Below are 21,881 nucleotides of genomic sequence, written 5' to 3' on the forward strand. Positions count from 1 at the left end.
AGCAATAGAAAGTGCACACTTCTGTTACTCTCTGTTTCACATGTGTGGCGCCTGAGGCTTAGGCGCCACACATGTGCAACGCCCAAGGCTTAGGCGCCACACATTCTGGCATGCTGAAAACTGCAACACATAGTGGTGGAGGAGTTCAAATATACATCACAAATATAGTGGAGTTCAAACATACAATACAATAATACTGGAGTTAAAACATACAACACAAATAGTGGAGTTCAAACATACATAGGGTTCTTAAAGAACATACGTCCAAAAGTGCATACATAGTGGAGTTTCGTAGTAAGAAAGCGCCCAAGCGAACAAGGTTCAACAACACATAGGGTTCGAAGATGAAAGCGCGCATGAGAATAGAAGCATCCGACTCTATTGGGTCGAGCAAGGCCCCTTTCCATTCTTCTTCTTCCTCTCTTCTTCCTCTTCCTCTTCCCTTTTGTGCATTTTTGAAGCATCTTCCTTAACCCTCTCCGTGAAGCGTTCATGCTCTCGCTCTCTCTTTGTTGCGCCCTCTGCCGTCATCTTCTTAAAGTTAGCTTCCCATTCTTTTTTACGTTTCTCTAGCGTCTTCCTGTCATTCTCCTTTATCCTAGCCTCATATCTCCGGCGCTCAAGTTCCATTTGCCATTCCTCACCAATCCTTGCCTTATACTCCTCATCCTTCTTCTTCCGCGCTTCGTCTGCATCCTCCTCTCTCAACTGCTTTGCAGCCCTCTCCATCAACCGCTGCTCCTCACTGGATGCATCCTTCTCCTCCCCCCACTCCGCTTTTGCCTTGTTCGGTTGAGAAGCCGTCATACCTACAAAACAGGCATCAAAGCTCATAGTTAGTAAAATAACATACAAAGGAGCATGAAAAACAACATGATAAAGATAAGTCAAATATGCGACATACGGAAATGGTCCTCGTAGGTATCCACGCATACCAATCCTAGTAAGTACACCACCTATCCCACCACTGCCTCTAGCACCACCACCACCTATCCCACCCCTGCCTCTAGCACCACCACGACCTATCCCACCCTGCCTCTAGCACCACCACCACCACGTCCTCTAGTAAGCCCAAGTCGGCTAGGAACATGTTGAGTAGGAACTTGTTGGGTTGTGCTTGCTTGACCCGTCCCTTGTTGGCTTGTGCTTCCTTGACCCGTCCCTTGTTGGCTTGAACTTGGTTGGCTATGACCATGTTGGCTAGGACTTGGTTGGCTTGACCTGGAACCATTGTTTTTGGACTTCTTCTTTGGCTTCGTACACCTTCTTGTGTTGTGCCCTGTTACACCGCACTCTCCACAATGTGATCTCTCAGTAGGCTCTTGGAATTGGTTGTTCCCCATTTCTTTGCCACCACCATGGCCCCATCCATCCATGTCTCCTCTAAAACGCTTTGTCTTTCGTCTTCCCCGTTTCACAACCTTCCACTCCGGGTCGGGCCATAGTTGTACTCCATGATACTCTGGCCATTGTGATTGGTCAAAGTATGGTTCAAATCTAGGACCCCATGTATGCTTCATGGTCATGATAGAGAACTCGGACTCCCTCACGGTTAGTGGATGGTTGACGTCCACATTCCTACTGCGAGCTGCCGTGTACAAATGCGAGCATGCGAGATGAAGCAACCTTGGCCTCCCACAAGAGCAATCACACAACGATAAAGATACCTTGAATGCCCTATTTCCGTGTTGCTGGCCATCGTTTGTCGTTCCTCCGGGCTCATTCACTTGGTATGTCCAATCCTCGTTGTTGTACAGGGTAGCCGTTTGGGATTCAGCCTTCCGTGATTGAAATACCATCCATTTGTCAACCTTTGGTGGAAACTGGTACTTGTACTTTTTCTTGTTCTCTCCCGCAATCTGATCATTTGTTTCTTGCGAGTACTTTAGAAAGTATGCTCTCAACTTGTCGAATGTGTATTGAACTATTGCCGTCACCGGCAACGCACAGACACCCTTCAGCACCCGGTTGAAGCATTCTGCCATGTTACTTGTCATTTGACCATATCTTCGGCCATGTTCGTCATAAGCTCGTGCCCACTTGGGCCGAAGTTCAATGTGCCTGTTGAGAAACTCAAGCCCACCTGCATCAAGTTTTTTGTTTACAAGCAAAGCGTTGTACAATCTTGCAAATCGTTTGTCCGAAAATGCTTGACAACAATCTTGAAGATCATCCGCCAACTCCTTGCTACCACATGCCCGGTAGAAGTTTGCACAGAAATGCCTCATGCACCATCGACGATGCAAAGGAGCATGGCCGGGAATGACAATGTCAACCGCGTTAAGTATGCCTTGATGGCGATCCGATATGACACATATTTCCCTCTCAAACGGTAATACTTTGGTTCTCAAAATATGCAAGAACCATTCCCAGTTAACATTGTTCTTTGCCTCAACCAAAGCAAAAGCCAAAGGCATCAACCGATTATTGGCATCACTTGCTATTGCAACCAACAAAGTGCCCTTGAATTGTCCAGTCAAAAACGTGCCATCGATGGAGATGACAGGACGACAGTGCTGAAAAGCCCTCACACATTGCTCAAATGCCCAAAATGCACGGCCAAATACGCGAACCCTATTTCCATTGAGAATCCTTGTTTTCTCCCCATACGGCTCGACCACATGAACCATGCCCAGGTTAGTGGCGGCAATAGCTCCCAACAACCTAGGTATGCGGTTGTATGCTTGCTCCCAATCACCATACAACATCTTGAATGTGGCTTGCTTTGCTTTCCATGCCTTACCATATTTCACCTCGTAGTGAAAGAGGGCTTTCACAAGGTCTTGTACGCTTTTTATGCTCATTGTGGGAGGAGAGGAGATGGAGTTGGAAAGCCCTATAAGCGATGAACTCGGAGGTGAGTTGTCTATGGCTTTGCGACGAAAGGGCACCATCAACCCTCTTGCCTCGACACATGTGATGCATACAACTAACAATGTTCCATCCTGGCCCTCCTTTCCATGGTCTTGCACGGACAATCCAAGGACACCCTCTATCCTCACATGCAACCGTGTAACGCAACTTCATGTTTAAATGAACAACTTTGTGTGGCCTATAATGCGTAACAGGATATTCATCCAACCACATCTTCAGTTCAAAGAATGTTTCGAACTTTGACCCCGGCAAAATAATATTCTTCCCATGTGTGTCCCGATGAGAAGGTGGCCTAACTCCAAACAATATGCCTTCGCCTCCGTCAACCACGGCTTCATCCGCAAGGCTAAGATCCTCGAACAATGGCGTCCAGTGATCACACTTTAATACCTTCGTGAAAGCTTCAGCCTCCTTTGCCGTGAACCCTTCCTCATCAACTTCTTCATCGGGACCCTCATCGTCAGACTCAGATGCATAGCCACGTGAGTACGGAATAGAATGGTCCATTGTCTCTTGCAAATTATATTTGTCCAAATCACCAAGATTGTTGTCATGAAGAACATTACCATCATTCTCATCATCATCGTGCTCATCATTAGCCTCTAGCAATGGTTCATGTTCGACACAAGAAAGAGGTTCAATGTTGGCCTCTTCGTTGATGGGTGGAGGAATAGCTTCAACAATCGGAGAGGCAACCCGGTTCAAATCCAACTGCAAGTTAGGAACATTTGTTTTGATGGCAAATAACTCTAGAGCCTTGTCTAGTGATTCGGCCACCGTATCCTTGTATGCAAGCCAACGTTGCTCGGAGTTGACACGCATGGTCTTCCAACGAATGTGCATTCCGAATCCCACATTATGCCTACCATCAAACTCAACTACATCACTAGGGTCCATCCAATTCAAATCTTTTCGGACTTGTTCCAACAATTCACCATAGCTAGGACACAAATCGAACACCATGTTAAGCTCATCCGGGTCCGGATCAATATTGCCTTTTAAAAAAGGCATCCTTGTCCACGTGATGAACATAAACACATGTTCTTCCCATCCCTAAACAACAAAACATAGAACAATTTTTATAAGCAATCATACACTACAATATCTACTTACTAACTTCCAAACATCCATAACACTAACCCCATCATAACCCTAACACAACCAAACATCCCTAACCCTAGCCTAACCATAGCCTAACCCTAGCCTAACCCTAAAACAACCATAATGCAAACATCCAAATAACCCTAATCCTAACCCCATCGTACCCCTTATCCTAACATAACATACAAACAAATACAACAATATCATATACATCGCACATTTCATGAAAAACTAGGGTTTCCTCAAATTTGCAAAAAAATGACCACAAGAGATTTTTGTTTGGATGAGAATGAGGGGAGAGGTGGGGATTACCTTAGAGGAGTGATTGGACAACAAATGCTCGGTCCAAACCTTCAGATTTGGTGATTTGGAGAAGGATTTGAAGAGGGGTCCGTGGATGGGAGAGGGGGAGGGGGGAGGGGAATGAGGAGGGGGTGGGGAGGGGGTGGGGAGGGGGACTGGCCCGTGGCTGTATAAGTCAATGTGTGGCGCCTAAGCGTTCGACGCCACACATTACAATGTGTGACGCCTCAGGCTTAGGCGTCACACGACCTGGGGGATGGGCCCTCTCTGCCAGGTGGTCGGGGCGTGTGGCGGCGAACGGCTAGACGTCACACAGTATAGTGTGGCGCCTAGGCATCGGGCGCCACACAAAAGGGTCAGACGAGTGAAATCTTTTCTCCGAGGGTTCACTCTGTGCGTTCTTTCCTCTCAAGGGTCATTTTTGTGAATTTTGCCTACCTTGTACTCTCAATATGGCAAGTTCGAATTGGTGTGACCTTACCCGGCTGACATGCGGACCCAGGAATCTTGCCCCACGGGTTCTCTGCCATACAAGTCAGTCACCCCAGCACAAACATAGCAGCATTATTTAATCGGCACACTGTCTTAATCACACATCCCACTTGGTATCTTAATCATTCGTGCCACTCCCTCAGAATATTGGCCAGAGGCGGCTCATTTTGCACAAGTTGCCCTCTCTCCGGGTAGTGGCTGACGATCGCCCCGTCGGAGGACTCCTTTTCACCGTAAAAAAAGTTGACCAGCAGCGCCCGTGAAGTTTCCTCCGTGACTTTCAGAGAGGAAGCCAGCCGCCATGGATTCTGCTGCTAACTCAAGGCAGTCGGGTCAGTGCAGGCTGTCTTAACACGCTCGCTGATGAGGCCTTGCCTTGATTAATGGAGGCAGCATTGCACTGACTCTGAAGATGCCAAAAAGGAGGCAGGAAGAGGAGGATGCTGAAGTGCAGGATTTGCGCGGGGAAGAAGAAGACGGGGCGAGAATCTGATTGGGATCCCTCCAATGGCGGGGCGACAGACAGCGTATCTAGGCGTCACATGGCTGCGTGCAGGACGGCGACGCCCTACCCCACTCGGCCCACTCGTAGGCCATCAGAAATAATACAATATCGCCGGCAGTGAGCCTGTCAGTGAGCATGCCCTGCCTATACGAGGAGTGGCGTAAGCCTAGAGCAGTGGCAGTTGTGCATGCCTCGATCGATCTTGCGTGCAACTCTGCGAATTTCAGACCATTTTGTTACAGTGGTGGAGAGGATGAATTTGATGTTACACATAGGGTCATAGAGGTGCATGCAGTAGGAATTACAAATGTTTTCCACCCTCCAAACTTTCAATCTATTCGTCAAGGAGTACAAAAACACCAGAAGCACATAAACTACAACAGATGAAGCCGAAAAAAAAAACCTATCCAACCTGCATGGAATAGAGAATCGCCTGCGTGCCTAGATGGACGGATACATGCTCCAAATGAATCAATCAGTCAGTCATGGACGATCATCCAACTTGCAGACGATACGTCATGTGGCCGTATGCGGGAGGAGGAATATATATCTACCTATTAAAAACTCGTCGACCACGTGTGATGGGGATTGGACGGCCAGCGGCATGTATGCTTTGGCCTGCAATGATTTCTCGGCCGAAAGATGAAAGCGGCCATTGTTTCAGGGTCTGATGGATAAAGCTCCTCCATTTCACTCCATCAGCCGCCGCCGCCGCTCAGCCGTCTTTGTCTCCTCCTTTTGCCTCCAAATCATTCGTTCAGGAAACCTTAATTTATGTTATGTGGGTATATATGTTCACGCTGATAAAAGCGCACAGAAAAATGTAGATGCGGAAATTACGCCTGAAGCGGCACTCCTTTTTCTTTTCTTTTGACGGATCTGCTTCTTTTTTTTTTTTGGAGCGGTTGACGGATCTGAAATGGCACTCGTGGTGCAGTTTTTATACTCCTTTCATTTTAAAATAAATATCGCTCCTTTAGTGTTAAATTTATACTAACTTAATATTAAATTTACGATATTTATTTTGAAACACTTGTGATGTAAATAGTGGATCTTGTGCATAATTTTTTTTTGAGCGACTGGATCTTGTGCGTATGGACTGTGCCGACTCATTTCATGAGCTGCATCTAGCCCACAACTCGTGTGGCTGAGATATATCGGGCCGGCCTTCTCCGACCACGTACAAACAGGCCTTTTGTTTTTCTCATGTTTGTATTTTTTATATTTTACTTCATTTGTATAAATTTATAAAATGGAAAAGCAATTATATTTGAATTTGAACAAACATTCATTGCACGTTCAAAAAATGCTCTCCTAGTCTTAAAAATTATATTTTAACACGTCTAGAAAAATGATGCTGGCATTAACAAAAGTGTTTGTGACATTTCAAAAATGATCACATGTTTAAAACAATATACGCATATCATTTTAAAAACCAATTATACAATTATATTTGTTCATTTAATTCATAAAAATGTTTCATACCATTAGAAATATATATATTGCATTTAGAAAAAAATCACAAGTTTCAAACAAAATGTTCATGGAACTTTTAGAAAATGTTTATAAAAAATAAAATGTGTGCACAGTTTTTACAATTTTTGGTATCATTGAAAAAAAATGTTTCAATGTGTTTGTGAATATTGTTTAACACACATCCTAAAAATGTTCAAAAACATGTATTTTGGAAAACATTAATCATGTATTTCGCCCATTGTTAATCCTATATTTAAAATATGTTAAGCGTGTATAAATATATGTTTTGGATGTTTACAAAAAGTTACAAGGTTGGTAAAAACAGTAGATAAAAAATATAAGTTTTCTATAAAATATTAATTATGTATTTTAAACATATTAAAATGTATAAAAACATATTCCTGGTGCATCAAAAAAAAGTACAATGTGTATGAAAAATGTAAGCATTTATAGAGAAAACAAACAAATAAGGAAAACTGATGAAGAAAAATCAAAGGAAAAATCATAATGAAAACAAATGAGAAAACTATAGAGAAAACAACTACAGTACTGGCTTGGACCAATAGCGCCGCGACAGGGGAGAGACCTACTTAGGAGTCGCAAAACGAGCGATATATAGGTTCCGCACCCTAACTTAGTTATGCTAGAACCGTCCACGCTTCTCCTATATGGCCACTCACAGTATGTCCAGTAAGATTCCTTCTTTATCATTATAATTTTGTCCGAAGCACAATTTTGAAACACATTTTCTTACAAAATTTGGTATACCATGTTTAAGAATTGAAAAGGTTGACATTTTCTTAAATCTACCTGAGAAAACCTTACCGAGTATACATAAAATGTTCGTCGCATGTTAAGAAATATACGTTAAGTGTTTCACAAAAAATGTTTGTTGTGTGTTTGAAAAAGTTCACCGCACATTCAGAAAATTTCACCATGTGCTTTAAAAATGTCCATTGTCTATATTAGAAAAAAATCTCGTGTATTTTGATGAAATTGTGTAAATAAATTAAGATTGAAAAGCCCGAACGAAAAAACAAAGAGATAAAATTAACTGAGTAAAAGAAAAGAAAACAGTCTGTTGTACATGCCGAGAAACATATGTGAATCTCTACGATGAGTAGAGGTCGATCCATAAACGGGTGCATGTCTTGCCTACTATTTGACGCATCCAGCATCAAAAAGATTTGCCATTTTCGGTTTAGATCATTTTTTCAAAAATCCGAATCCTAATGAAAATAATAGCCAATGGGCACTGTCTGGAACAGTTTCGTTTTGAAAACCCTCTTCAGGCGAGTCTTCCGTATGAGTCAATATTCGTTTTAGTATTATCATAAATTTACAATGATGATTATTGATATTGCCTTCATTGCTTCAAAAATATATAATATCTTTCTCATATGATTCATCGAAACCTGCAATTTATGTAGCTTTTCCCCTGCCACGAATTGAAAAATCATATAATTTTTCTACCCAACTACATTTCATACAATGTCAACACGTCAGCATTTTTCTTTGCAAAGACAATGTCAAAATAAGAATTCCGTTGAAGGACACACTGGAATGTCTCATTGTTTATGTGCCTTAAATTCAAGTCACACAAAGATATTATATCAGTGTCATTGACAGTACTCAAAATTTATTCGATCCATGAAGGCTTGCAAGATTTCCAACTTGAAGAAATCTCTATTATTAAAGAGGGAGTTGGTGCGAAGTTTTTTTCCGTCTCACCTCCGTAACATTGGTTTATTTTTGTCTGTTTTTTTTTTGTTCCACCTCCCATCACCCCTTCTCACTGGTTTATTTTTGCCGCACCTCTCATACAAAGAAAAATAAATCTATACAGATCAGAATATTCCATGCAGGTGCAAATTATTTAGTAATGTCTTGATGTGAAAAAAATCAATCATGGCTATTTTCTAAAGAACAGACCTAAATTAATTAATCGTACCATAAACATTAATTTCTATTTTCACACATCACCAAAATTACATAATCCCTCTGATTTTTTGGTGCGTCGCTTCCTTCTCCCCGGAGTCCCTCTCAAGGAAGGAAATCAATAGGCAATCCCCTCCTTCCAAGTGAAGCATGTCTTGACCAAGGAAATAATTCGGGTGACAATCCCCTCTGATATGATCGATTAACTGTAAAAGGACATGCCTAGATAGAAGAAAGGGGTAGAGCATCGTCTCCAGCTAGATAACACCATACTTCTTTCCACCCCGCGTCTCCCGTGTCGGCACATGGTGTGGCGCTATGGTCGTCGCCGTCCACGCCACCACCCGCGTCATCCATGGAGCCTTAGTCACTCCAATCTGATGGCCCTTCCCCTACATCTTTAATCTCATCACATATTCAGATCCGTTAGGATGTAAGAAGGCCGACGTGGAGGACACACAGGGGCGCACGGTGACACATGTTGTCGTCGGGCTCACGTCCGAGGTGTCCCTGCATGCGTTCGCGAACGTGGGCGGATGTAGCAATAGTGCAAAAAAGTCTAGCTATGGTGTGGTAAAAATAGCCTTGTCGACGTGGACACCCGACACCTATGGTGCCATAGTTAAAAAATAGTGTGCTGAAACCTACGCGAGGAGTATATTACATGTTGCTGGCGTCCACATAGTCCAACGCAAGCAAAAAAATTGAATAATAAAAATCAGTATTTCATAAACTAAGAGTTTAAACTTCACAAAAGGTAGTGATCAACTAAACATACTCATAAAAACTCGAGAGTTTAAAACTTTAGAAAAGATACTGAAACAATTAAACAACTCTTCATCAAGGATTATCCCCAGCTAGCGAATTTTCTTCCGATTGCTATCTCTATCATTGTTGAAGTGAGCAACTTTTATCTGTAGCTCAATCCTCTCTGTCCTGAGTAGTTTTTGACCTGCTTCAGTTTATACCTCTCCTCAATCAACTTATTCCTCTCCTCCCTCAGTTTATTTGACTTAGCGAGGGCATTAGCATTCTGTGTGAGTGGACTATCCCTTTCACTCTTCATATACGCATTGTTTTCTTTCAGTTTTCTGATGTATCATTGTGACTCCTCTAAGCGCCACATATTCCACTTGTCCACGTCGTACACCGATTCGTTGTTGCTTGTAGAATTGTACATATCTCTTGTTTCAAATTATGTGCACTAGCAAATTAAAACCTATAGTAGCAATTATAAATCAACTACTACCTAATATAAACATTACAAGATTGAGACATATGCTCTCAAATCCGGTATCGCGCATTCTCCTACAACTGAGTCCGACACCCGATCCGATCTAGACTCCTAGGTTGCCCCGCACGAGGGTGGCTCCGGAGGACCCCCAATCTGATCTAGAAGGTTGGCGCCCGATCTTACTACACCGACCACTGTCGTCGTTGGCGACGATGGTGGCAGCCACGCCATGGTTGTCGAAGACGGCGGGCAGGGCTGGTGTAGCATGTTGGATTCCCTTCGTGCGGGGGGTCGGCTCCTTGGTGGTGCAGGAGGAGGTCTGGCAGTGAGGCGACAACGCTCGCCCATGCGCGGTGTTTGTCAGCACCCTGCAGGGAGGCGTGGATGGACTGAGAGAGGCGAACGTGTGGTCATGGACGTAGGCGACGATGCGGAACCTACGGCAAGGGCGCTACTGCGCATTACTAGGGTGCGATGGAGCCCTCCTACTGTCACTGTCACATGTGCGTGATCCGCTCGATCTGTTTGCCGGAAGTTGGTCGACGACGTGGGAGCCTACTGGTGTGCTCGCATAAAGGCGGTGGTCCTAGGGTTCCTCTTGCGCCAAGATGAAGATCTGCCTGATGCATGTACTTCCCGATCTAGCCGGAGTGGCGGGTTCCTGAAGGCTCCGCCGACGAACTCCCATGGGCGTGTTATGCTTGGAGATTGCTAGATCGGGTGGAATTCAGTCGTGTCCATTGGTTCTCCGTTAAGGAGGGAGCGGCGCTAAACTCTGCTATCTGTTTCCATGAGGAGATATTTTACTCCATGGTAAATTTAGAAGCGGAGAATGTCATGAAAGGCGAGATTGGAGGACTAGTAATGGTGATTGTAGCATACGGTGTTGAGGAATTTACTTGGAGTTTCGGAATTCGTAGCAGTGGTATGTAAGTGGGGGAGACATCATAGGTGAAGTTCAAGGTCCTACCTTCAGGGTGAAGATCCAAGGTCTAGCCTTAATTGGTTGTGCCTCGCAATGGCCTTGTTGAAGACATTATTTTGAGAGCGGGGATTATCTCCAGGGTGAAAACCCAAGATTTACGATCGGGTGACAACGGTGCTAGTGCACCATTTCCTTCTTGGAGGCGTCGTTTTTGAATTACTTGGACATCAGGTGTTGTCTTGGTGGTGGTTGTGTTGCTGCTGCAAGTACTGAAACTCTGTAGCTGGACTTTTCTTTTTAGCTTCTTCTTCTTCTTTTGGATGTGTGCATCCGTCATGCCATTAGGGCATTGCGTTGTTGCAGAGGCTGGGTGTAATTGGTATCTTTGCGATATTAATATATACTCTTTATCGAAAAATATGTTCTCAAATCCATCTAATATAAAGCTCCGAAAACATATCTTACAATCCATATGAACTTCACCATCTTAGATTGAAGAATTTAAAAATAACATGCATTCGTGCACTGAGGATTTATTGTAGCAAGAGTTTAAACTACATAAGACTACATGTTGATGGCATTCACGTAGTCCAACGCCAACAATTTGTTTTTTGGATAATAAAAAATAGTACTTCAGAAACTAAGAGTTTAAACTTCACAAAAGGTAGTGATTAATTAAACATACTCATAAATTTAATAAGAGTTTAAAACTTAGTATTAATCAACTAAACATACTCATAAAAACTTCAGAGTTTAAAACTTCAGAAAAGGTACTGAAATAATTAAACCACTCTTCATGAAGGATTATCCTCAGCTCGTGATTTTTCTTCCGACTGCTCTCTCTATCAATGTTGAAGTGAGCAACTTCTTTCTGTAGCTCAATCCTCTGTGTCCCTAGTAGTTTTTTTCTCCTGCTTCAGTTTACCCCTCTCCTCAATCAACTTATCCCTCTGCTCCCTCGGTTTATTTGACTTAGCGAGGGCATTAGCATCCTTTGTGAGCAAACTATCACTTTGATTCTTTATATACGCATTGTTTTCTTCCAGTTTTGTGATGTATCATTGTGACTCCTCTAAACGCCGCGTATTCCACTTGCCCATGTCATACACCGATTCGTTGTTGCTTGTAGAATTGTTCATGTGTCTTGTTTCAAATTATGTACACTAGCAAATTAAAACATGTAGTAGAAATTACAAATGGACTACTATCTAATATAAACATTACAAAAATGAGACATATGTTCTCAAATCCATCTAAATATAAAACACTAAAAACATATCTAAGAATCCATATGAACCTTGCCATCTTAGAATGAAGAATTTTAAAATAACATGCATTCCGTGCACTCAAAACATATCTTAGAATTCATATGAAACATGCATACTTGATAAAATTCACATGCAGAATTTTAAAAGATCATATGTGTACTACGTAAGACTACATAGACTTACTACAAAAAAATTGCCCTATCCCCTAAGATGGCATCTCGTTCACACCAAGGTAGATTGTCGAGATTGAATAGTTAATCGACATACTATGGTTCTTACCAAAAAAAATAGATCATGGTTTCTTTTCCACTATTTTTTTACTAATCGGTCATGGTGAAAACTACATGTTATATCGTGCCACATTCAAGAATGAATAACAACTAGTAATACATGTTCATGAGACCCCAATTCATGACGCTTCAACAACAACAACAATAACAACAAAGCCTTTAGTCCCAAACAAGTTGGGGTAGGCTAGAGATGAAACTCATAAGATATCGCAACCAACTCATGGTTCTGGCACATGGATAGCAAGCTTCCACGCACCCTTGTCCATGGCTAGTTCTTTGGTGATGCTTCAATCCTTCAGATCTCTCTTTACGGACTCTTTCCATGTCAAGTTCGGTCTACCCCGGCCTTTTTTGACATTATCCGCATGCTTTAGCCGTCCGCTATGCACTCGGGCTTCTGGGGGCGTGCGCTGAATATGCCCAAACCATCTCAGACGATGTTGGACAAGCTTCTCTTCAACTGGCGTTACCCCAACTCTATCTCGTATATCATCATTCCGGATTCGGTCCTTCCTTGTGTGGCCACACATCCATCTCAACATGCGCATCTCCGCCACACCTAACTGTTGCACATGTCGCCTTTTAGTCAGCCAACACTCAGCGCCATACAACATTGCGGGTCGAACTATCGTCCTATAGAACTTGCCTTTTAGCTTTTGTGGCACCCTCTTGTCACAAAGAATGTCAGAAGCTTGGCGCCACTTCAGCATCCGACTTTAATTCAATGGTTCGCATCTTCATCGATATCTCCATCCTTCTACAACATTGACCCCAAATACCGGAAGGTATCCTTCTGAGGCACCACCTGACCATCAAGGCCTACATCCTCCTCCTCCTCGTGCATTGTAGTATTGAAAGCGCACCTCATGTACTCGGTTTAGTCCTACTAAGTCTAAAACCTTTCAATTCCAAGGTTTGCCTCCATAACTCCAACTTCCTGTTAACCCCTGTTCGACTATCATCGACTAGCACCACATCGTCCGCAAAGAGCATACACCATGGGATATCTCCTTGTATATCCCTTGTGACCTCATCTATCACCAAGGAAAAAAGATAAGGGCTCAAAGCTGACCCCTGATGCAGTCCTATCTTAATCGGGAAGTCATCAGTGTCGCCATCACTTGTTCGAACACTTGTCACAACATTATCGTACATGTCCTTGATGAGGGTAATGTACTTTGCCGAGACTTTGTGTTTCTCCAAGGCCCACCACATAACATTCCGCGGTATCTTGTCGTAGGCCTTCTCCAAGTCAATGAACACCATATGCAGGTCCTTCTTTTGCTCCCTATATCTCTCCATAAGTTGTCGTACCAAGAAAATGGCTTCCATGGTCGACCTTCCAAGCATGAAACAGAACTGATTTTTGGTCACGCTTGTCATTCTTCTTAAGCGGTGCTCAATGTCTCTCTCCCATAGCTTCATTGTATGGCTCATAAGTTTAATTCCACGGTAATTAGTACAACTCTGAACATCCCCCTTGTTCTTGAAGATTGGTACTAATATACTCCGTCTCCATTCTTCTGACATCTTGTTTGCCCGAAAAATGAGGTTGAAAAGTTTGGTTAGCCATACTATCGCTATGTACCCGAGGCCTCTCCACACCTCAATGGGGATACAATCAGGGCCCATCGCCTTGCCTCCTTTCATCCTCTTTAAAGCCTCCTTGACCTCCGACTCCTGGATTCGCCACACAAAACGCCTGCTAGTATCATCAAAGGAGTCGTCCAGATCAATGATAAAGCTCTCACTCTCCCCATTGAACAACTTGTCAAAGTACTCCCGCCATCTATGCTTAATCTCCTTGTTCTTCACCAAGAGTTGGTCTGCTCCGTCCTTGATGCACTTGATTTGGTCAACATCCCTCGTCTTCCTCTCTCAGATCTTCGCCATCTTGTAGATGTCCCTTTCGCCTTCCTTCGTGTCTAACCATTGGTAGAGGTACTCATACGCCCGACCCCTTGCTTCACTCACAGCTCGCTTTGCGGCCTTCTTTGCCATATTGTACTTCTATATGTTGTCTGTACTCCTATCCAGATATAGGCGTCTGAAACAATCTTTCTTCTCCTTAATTGCTTTTTGCACATCAGCGTTCCACCATCAGGTATCTTTAGCTTCTCTTCTACCTCCCCTGGACACCCCAAACTCCTCCGAGGCCACCTTATGAATGCAAGTCGCCATCTTCATCCACGTGTTGTCTACATCACCTCCTTCCTCCTAAGGGCCCTCCTTAACGACCCTCTCCCTGAATGCCTAAGCTACCTCCCCCTTGAGCTTCCACCACTTCGTTCTAGCGACTTTGCCACGCTTGTCCCGCTGGACACAAATCCGAAAGCGGAAGTCAGCAACCACAAGCTTATGTTGAGGGACAACACTCTCTCCAGGTATCACCTTACAGTCTAGGCATGCACGCCTGTCTTCTCTTCTCGAGAGGATGAAATCAATCTGGCTAGAGTGTTGCCCACTACTATATGTTACTAGATGTGATTCTCTCTTCTTAAAGAGGGTGTTAGCTACGATCATGTCGTAGGCTAGCGCAAAGCTTAAAACATCTTCTCCTTCTTGATTCATGATGCCATAGCCAAATTCCCCATGCACCCTTTAAAACCTGTGTTAGATGTGCCCACGTGGCCATTGAGGTCTCCCCCTATGAAGAACCTCTCGCCAATCGATACACTTCTAGCCATGTCCTCCAGGCCTTTCCATAACTCCCTCTTGGTGTTTTCATTGTGGCCTACTTGCGGTGCATACGCGTTACGCGCTGATAACGTTGAAAACTAAGTCCCCAACTACCATCTTGACCAGGATAATCTGGTCCCCACGTCTCTTGACGTCTACCACTCCATACTTGAGGCTCTTGCTGATCAAGATGTCTACTCCATTTCTATTTGCAACCGCCCCCGTGTACCACAGCTTGAAGCCGGTACCCTCCACCTCCTTCGCCTTCTGTCCCCTCCATTTGGTCTCTTGGACGCAAAGTATATCAACGCCTCTCATCACCGTTGTATCAACTACCTCCCGAAGCTTACTTGTCAGAGACCGTACGTTCCAACTACCTGAGCGAATCCTCCTAGGCTCGGCTAGCTTCCTTACCCTTCGCACTCGTCAAGTCAAATGCGAAGACCCTTGCTCATTTTCCACTACACCCAGACGCTGATGTAGCGCGCCACTAAGGATGCGACGACCTGATCCTCGCTCACTTGCCACCGTATCCAGATCACAATACAGTGCACCACCTGGGGGTGACGGCCCGACCCTTGCCCAGTTTCCACCATACCCGTGTTCCGATGTGGCGTGTCGCTAAGAGGGATACACCCCAACGAAAATCTTTTGGGTTTCATCTCCATAAGAGTTGCTGAGTTTTCACGCTGGCTCGCCAAGCCTATCACAACCCTCCTCCTTTACCCGGGCTTGGGACCGGCTATGTTGAGACATTCAAGGAGAGGGTCGTTAAGGAGGGCCCTTGGGAGGAAGGAGGTGATGATGTGGCATGTGTTTATGTTGATGATGTGGAGTTGATGATGTGGCATGTGTTTATGTTGAGATAAATATGATCTGAGGATTAACTACTATTCTGAAAACCGGATGAGCCTATATTGCGAGTAACTTTTAGTTTTATTTGCAAGAAGTATCAATGTGGTGTTTGTATCCGCTTGAGGTTTCATTTCGAGTTAATAATATCAATTGATTATCGGGTAACATATATCAATGCGGCATTTTCATTTTAGGCTTCATTGATTTTTTTAGGATATATTGATGCAGTGTTTTCGTTTTACCTTCTAGTGATGGGAAACGTTTCTACCCGACGCGCCGGCTTAACCGTTGTTCCGGACGACACGCGGGCCGAGGGATCCATTGTCACCCTCTCGACAGCAATAACGTGCATCTCTCCCCTTCATCCTCCACGCGCAGGCTCCCCCGCCGCACGCCATGGCGTCTTCGTAGCTCCGACCACCCCGCGCACAATGGCGGCATCGCAGGTCCTCCGCCCAACTCGCACCACCGTTCACCTCCGCAACCCTCTTGCCCTCCCATAGATCTCCCTCTCCCATGTCTTTTTCTCTGATTACCAACGCTCGGGGAGGCCCGATCCCTAATTCTAGACGCCCATCCCTCATCGAAGATGAACACGACAACACGCGGCAGCCAGCCCACGTCATGTCGGAAATGCTCGAACCGGCGCCCCTATGCTACAACCATGGCGACTAGGGGAGCTGCAATGGCAACATCACGACACCTGCAAACGATGGTGCTAGTGCTACAAATATGGACGTAAAAAAGGTACATCTAGTAGATAAAAAAGCTTCAACTAGATTCTGGAACACACGAAAAGTTACACCGTTCTAACAAAAGCTTCATCACGCAGATGAAAAAGCTTCAACCAAATATAGAAAAATCTTCAGCCACCGACTACAAAAGCTTCAACCAGTTTTTGGAGCACATGAAATGTTGCAACTGTTTAAAAAAAATCATCCGAGAGATGAAAAAGCTTCTACCAGAGTTTTTGAGAAAGCTTCAACCAGTTTTTGAAACACATGAAATGTTGCATCCGTTTAAAAAAAAGCTTCAGCCGGCACATGAAAAAGCTTTAACCAGAGTTTTTGAGAAAGTTTCAACCAAAATGTTCTTTGCAACCAATGGCGTCATTTTTTGTTAGAACCGATGGTGTCATTTGCTACAACCGTGACTCAATTTTGTTGCGACCGTGCACGCCGAGCTACAACCGGCGACGACGACAGCGAGGCGTTTTTGCTGCAACTTTATTTATTTATTGCTACCACCAGCAACTTGTTTTGCTACATCTGTTCTTTTTCTTCCACGACGAAGTACCCACGGGACGCTTCAGTCGGGATGAGATGTTTGTGGTTGGTTTCTGTGAGCCCTGTCGACATCGACGGACGCGGGGACGAGGGCGGCTATGAGCGGCGACGAGCACGACAGAGACGACGCAATGCTTCGAGCGGCAGGGCCGGGGAGAGGGAGGGGGCAGGCGACGACAGAAGGCGGGGACGGCGGACGCGATGCGGGAAAGAAGAGAGGATAGGGGTGAGCCATTTTTTTGGCGAGGATCCAACAGCCACGCGATTGAGATCCAACGACTCTGGTGCGACCGGCCCAAATTTGGGCCATCGCACGAGCGCCTAGCCAGGATTGGGTATTTCATTTCATTTGCAAGCGATATTGATGGGGTGTTTTCATTTTACCCTTTACGCCCTCGTTGGATTGTTGTTTTTTAGAGCTTTACACCTGTAAAAGATATGGACCTCACTTCATCGTTTTCTTTCTTATTTAAAAATCACACACGGCCGGTGAAATACGCATGTAAAATAGATACAGGTGTAAAAGAATACACCGAATCCAAGCAGAGCCTTAGTGATTGGGTATTTTTTTATTTCATTTGCAAAAGATATTGTTTTAGGGGTATTTGTAAAAGATATTGATGGAGCATTTTGCAAGAGATATTAATGGGGTGTCATCATCCAGATGGACCCTCCTGGTCCTAATCCTAATCCATTCCCCTGCTTTTGTCCTCTCCCCACCAAAAAAAACAGAGCAGCCGATTAACCGACGCACTCCACCGCCCTCCTCTCCTCTCCTCTCCTCGCCGGAGCGAAACCAACGGAAGAAAAATCCCCAATTCCCCGACACCCAACGGCAATGTCCCTCCGCAAGCGCCAGCGCTCGGCGAGCAGCTCCCGCCTCTCCTCCCTCTCCTCGCCGGCGTCGCCTCCCCGCCCCGTCTCCTCCTCCTCCTCCTCCCCGCCGCTCTCGTTCCCCAACGCCGACCTCCTCCTCCGCCTCCACCTCGACCCCTCCGCCGACGACGCCGACGCCGACGCCGACGTCAAGCCGCCGGCCCCCGCCGCCTCCCTCGACCTCCACGTCTCCTCGGCGTCCCTCCTCCGCTCCCGCTACTTCGCGGCGCTCCTCTCCGATCGCTGGTGCCCCGACCCGTCCTCCTCCCCCGCCGGCCGCCTCTCCCTCGCCGTCCCCGCCCCGCCCTCCTGCCCCCGCCCGTTCCACGCCCACGTCGAGGTCGTCCGCCTCCTCCACACGCTCGACTTCGCCGGCACCATCCGCTCCCCCGCCGATGCCCTCGACATCCTCCCCGTCGCGCTGCAGCTCCTCTTCGACGCCTGCGTCGAGGCCTGCATCCGCTTCCTCGAGGCCGTGCCCTGGTCCGACGACGAGGAGGCCCGCGTGCTCGACCTCGCGCCGCTCCTCCCCGCCGACGAGGCCGCCGAGCTCCTCGCCAGGGTCTCCCTCCCTCCCGCCGCTGCGCCGGGCGATGCGGCCACCAGGTCGCCCTCGGAGGCCATGCTGCACGGCCTCATCCATTCGGCGATCCACGGCCACCCCGTCCCTGCCGCCACCAAGGCGTTCGTCGCGATGCTCCTCAAGGACTACCCCTCCCGCGACTGCGTACACAAGGTGCTCGACGAGGCGTTCCTGTCCCGGCTCGACACCGTCAAGGAGCTCCTGGGCAAGTACGCCAGCCCGGACTTCAGGATCGCCGTCGACAGCGACGAGCGAGAGGCGATACAGAAGTTGAACCTACACTCGGCGGTCCTAAATGTGAAGCATCTGCTCTGGCTCATTGAGAGGATGGTGGATATGAGGGTGGCCGATAATGCGGTGAAGCTTTGGAGTGAGCAGGTTGCGCTTGCTGCTGACTTGCAGAAGTTGCTCAATGATGCCGACATGTGGAGAAACATGGCTCCTGGGCTCCCGATGCTTGTGACCCGATGCACGCTCAGGCTCGCCCATTCTGTTATGATTGGGGAGACACTGGTTCCTCGCCAGGTTAGTCTGCATGATCACATTGTTCATATTGTCTGAGCATATCTCCATGTCAGTCTACGACGTCTTGAAATATGCTATGATGATAAGTGTCACAACTCACATGATAACAAGTGCCTAACTTCCAATATGACTGGCTTCTTTTGCAAATCAGTAACTGAGTTGTCCATATGCGACATCAGGTATGCTGGTACTGTCATGCCAGTTGATTTGCTACAATGTTCAGGGTAGATGTTACTGTATCTAAGTATGTTTTTGTGTGATTGCGTATGTGCAGTAGCTTATCTGTGGAAATGATCCCATGCTATATTGAATGCTTGACTCTGCCTCAGCTTCTGCTACGATTTATGGATGCAATGCTTTCACAGATAGAAGTTAGTGAATTAATGATATTGACATTTTGTTAAATCTTAGCACAATATATCAGTATACACACTTGCACCATGACTTGCATCTGGATATGACATAAGGCCGTAGGTTCCAGTTCCCGTAATCATGGTGGTTTTCTGGTTGATTCTGATGTAATTTTAGGTCACATTTTCCATAGGATTGACCATCTGTATCTATGTTGAAGACCCGTCTAGAACATGATAGAATAGAACATGAAGAACGTTTTGAAGTATTAATGAGCTAATGCTTGCACTAATAGTTACATTCACTTCTCGCACTAGTAGATTGCATTAACAAGTTCTTATAGCAACGGAGACCCTACGAGGACCTGGAAGCTTGCATGTGTTCTAGGGAAAATTCTGGTGGAGTTATTCTAATAAGGAGTTGATTGGTCGATATAGAAATATATTTGTGGTGGAGAACTGGAACTGGTTAGGAGTTGAAAGAAAGGTATCTAATTAGAAAAATAGGTGGAGGACCTTGTAGAGGATAGATAGGCAGCTGAATCCATTCAGATGGAAAGCTTTAATGAGAATGAATCAAGATCTGGGTAATTCATGCCTTTAGGTGAATATAAAATGTTAGTTCTGCAAATATCTGTTGGGTCCGATAAGATCATCCAATTGTGGTGAGAAGACGGTTCGAAGAATCCTTATAACTGGTTCTAGCCATTGGAGAATAGACATAGTAACCTTAGACAAGAAGTCCCCCTGAATCGAACCAGAGACTAGGTTTGGCTTGAATTGAATACACCCTTTTGCTTTGAATCGATGCAGCATCAGAGATGGCCTAAGATTTCCAGTGGTAAGACGTGAAGTGGTAATTTTCGAGAACAAATGGTTAGGATGAGTGGTTCCTCTTCCCTGTTTAGCTTTACAATAAAATATTGTTAGTCATGCACACTTGTGTATTTTCAGGCAGGCCCAGTGGCCTAAAAACATTTATTTCTTCAAGCCTGCCAGATCCATCTAAACTATTTATGGTCAAGGGCTAGCAGGGCCACCCAAATAGAAATAGGCAATATGGAGCTTTTTAGTAGGTCATCGACCGTCATCCTACCAGATGTCCTAAAATTACAAGCACCATTTTTTTCGTATCAAACGAATGTAGAGTCTCATCCATTTTGTGATATCCTAAGTTCATAAGCTAGTTTGTTTTGCTCCTGAAAACATCAAGAATTATGGGGACTTTCAACCTAACCCTTTCCACATGCTATGTGGTGCCATTAGTTGTTCGAATCTTACAAGTGAGCTCTCGATTTGCTCTGTGCGCAATGTCTGTGATATAGTTCAGTTCACTGTGAAAACTGGCATTATCTGCTCATGTGGCCTCCTGCATCTGTATCTTCTCTATGAACTTGTTTATGTTCAAGTGTCATGCCTGAGCCTGCAATTCTTTGGTTGTATTTTGTCACACACCCGTTTGCACGCTAATTTCAATTGCTTGTCCGTTCCTTCTTCCATTCCACCACCTGCTTGGCATTCAGTGCCCAGCCACTGCAATTTTTAGGTCAGCATAAAATTTGAGAAAACGGTCCGTCTCTGAATAGTATGATGTACTGGAATTGTGGTATTTCTTGTGACTCGGCCAATTATCTTGATCTACAGCAAAACAGAACTGGCAATTTATATAGTCTGGACATCTTCTAGCTCTCTGCTGCCAGATTTCTTAGAAAAGCTTCTTAGATTGTACATTAACTATATGGTTGTAGCATTGTTGTTGTATACCACTGGGTTTGGGCTCCAGATTTATATGCGGCATCTACATCTCTACATTTCCCAGGTGAGGATGAAGCTTGTCAAAAGCTGGCTTCCTGTCCTGAACGTCTGCAGGGACATCGCCCAACCCATGCACAGCGGATACAAATCGTCAAACTGCCAAGAGCTGGAGGAGACATTCCTCCAGATCATCTCCACCTTGTCTGTCCCAGATGCTCAGGAGCTGCTGCAACAATGCCTTGGGTTCTCGACCCGCAACGTCGACGACTGCCCGCATTTGGTCACAGCCTTCAAGACATGGTTCAGACGCGCTTCCAGGTCTCCGCAAGGCCCACAAGGCGGGGAGGATTGAGAGATGGAGCTGACGGCAACGTTTTTCAAACAGCGCGTGTGCCGTGGGCCGCATTGTACAATCGAACCTGTAATTATTTTTATCTGTAGGCCTCCTCTTCCTCGAATAATCTGGAGTTCGTTTAGCCCAGTGCCGTGTCTTGGTTCTGTATATACTGTATATCCTTGAGCATGCACTAATCTATCCATCAGTCTGAGATACTCTACTTACTGAA

General features: G+C 45.3%; 2 protein-coding genes across 2 annotated transcripts; one reads left to right on the plus strand and one right to left on the minus strand.

Moving 5' to 3' along the window:
- Nucleotides 1-378: 378 nt before the first annotated feature.
- Nucleotides 379-807, minus strand: LOC123447188 (stress response protein nst1-like). The gene has a single exon (XM_045123770.1). It carries the CDS (start codon nt 805-807, stop codon nt 379-381), a length of 429 nt encoding a protein of 142 aa, XP_044979705.1.
- Nucleotides 808-17,906: 17,099 nt separating this feature from the next.
- LOC123447609 (BTB/POZ domain-containing protein At1g63850-like) lies at nt 17,907-21,881 on the plus strand. The gene is made up of 2 exons (XM_045124216.1): nt 17,907-19,210; nt 21,380-21,881. Exons 1-2 carry the CDS (start codon nt 18,065-18,067, stop codon nt 21,665-21,667), a joined length of 1,434 nt encoding a protein of 477 aa, XP_044980151.1. The 5' UTR covers nt 17,907-18,064; the 3' UTR covers nt 21,668-21,881.

This window comes from Hordeum vulgare, chromosome 4H, assembly GCF_904849725.1.
Source record: "Hordeum vulgare subsp. vulgare chromosome 4H, MorexV3_pseudomolecules_assembly, whole genome shotgun sequence".
NCBI lineage: Eukaryota > Viridiplantae > Streptophyta > Magnoliopsida > Poales > Poaceae > Hordeum > Hordeum vulgare.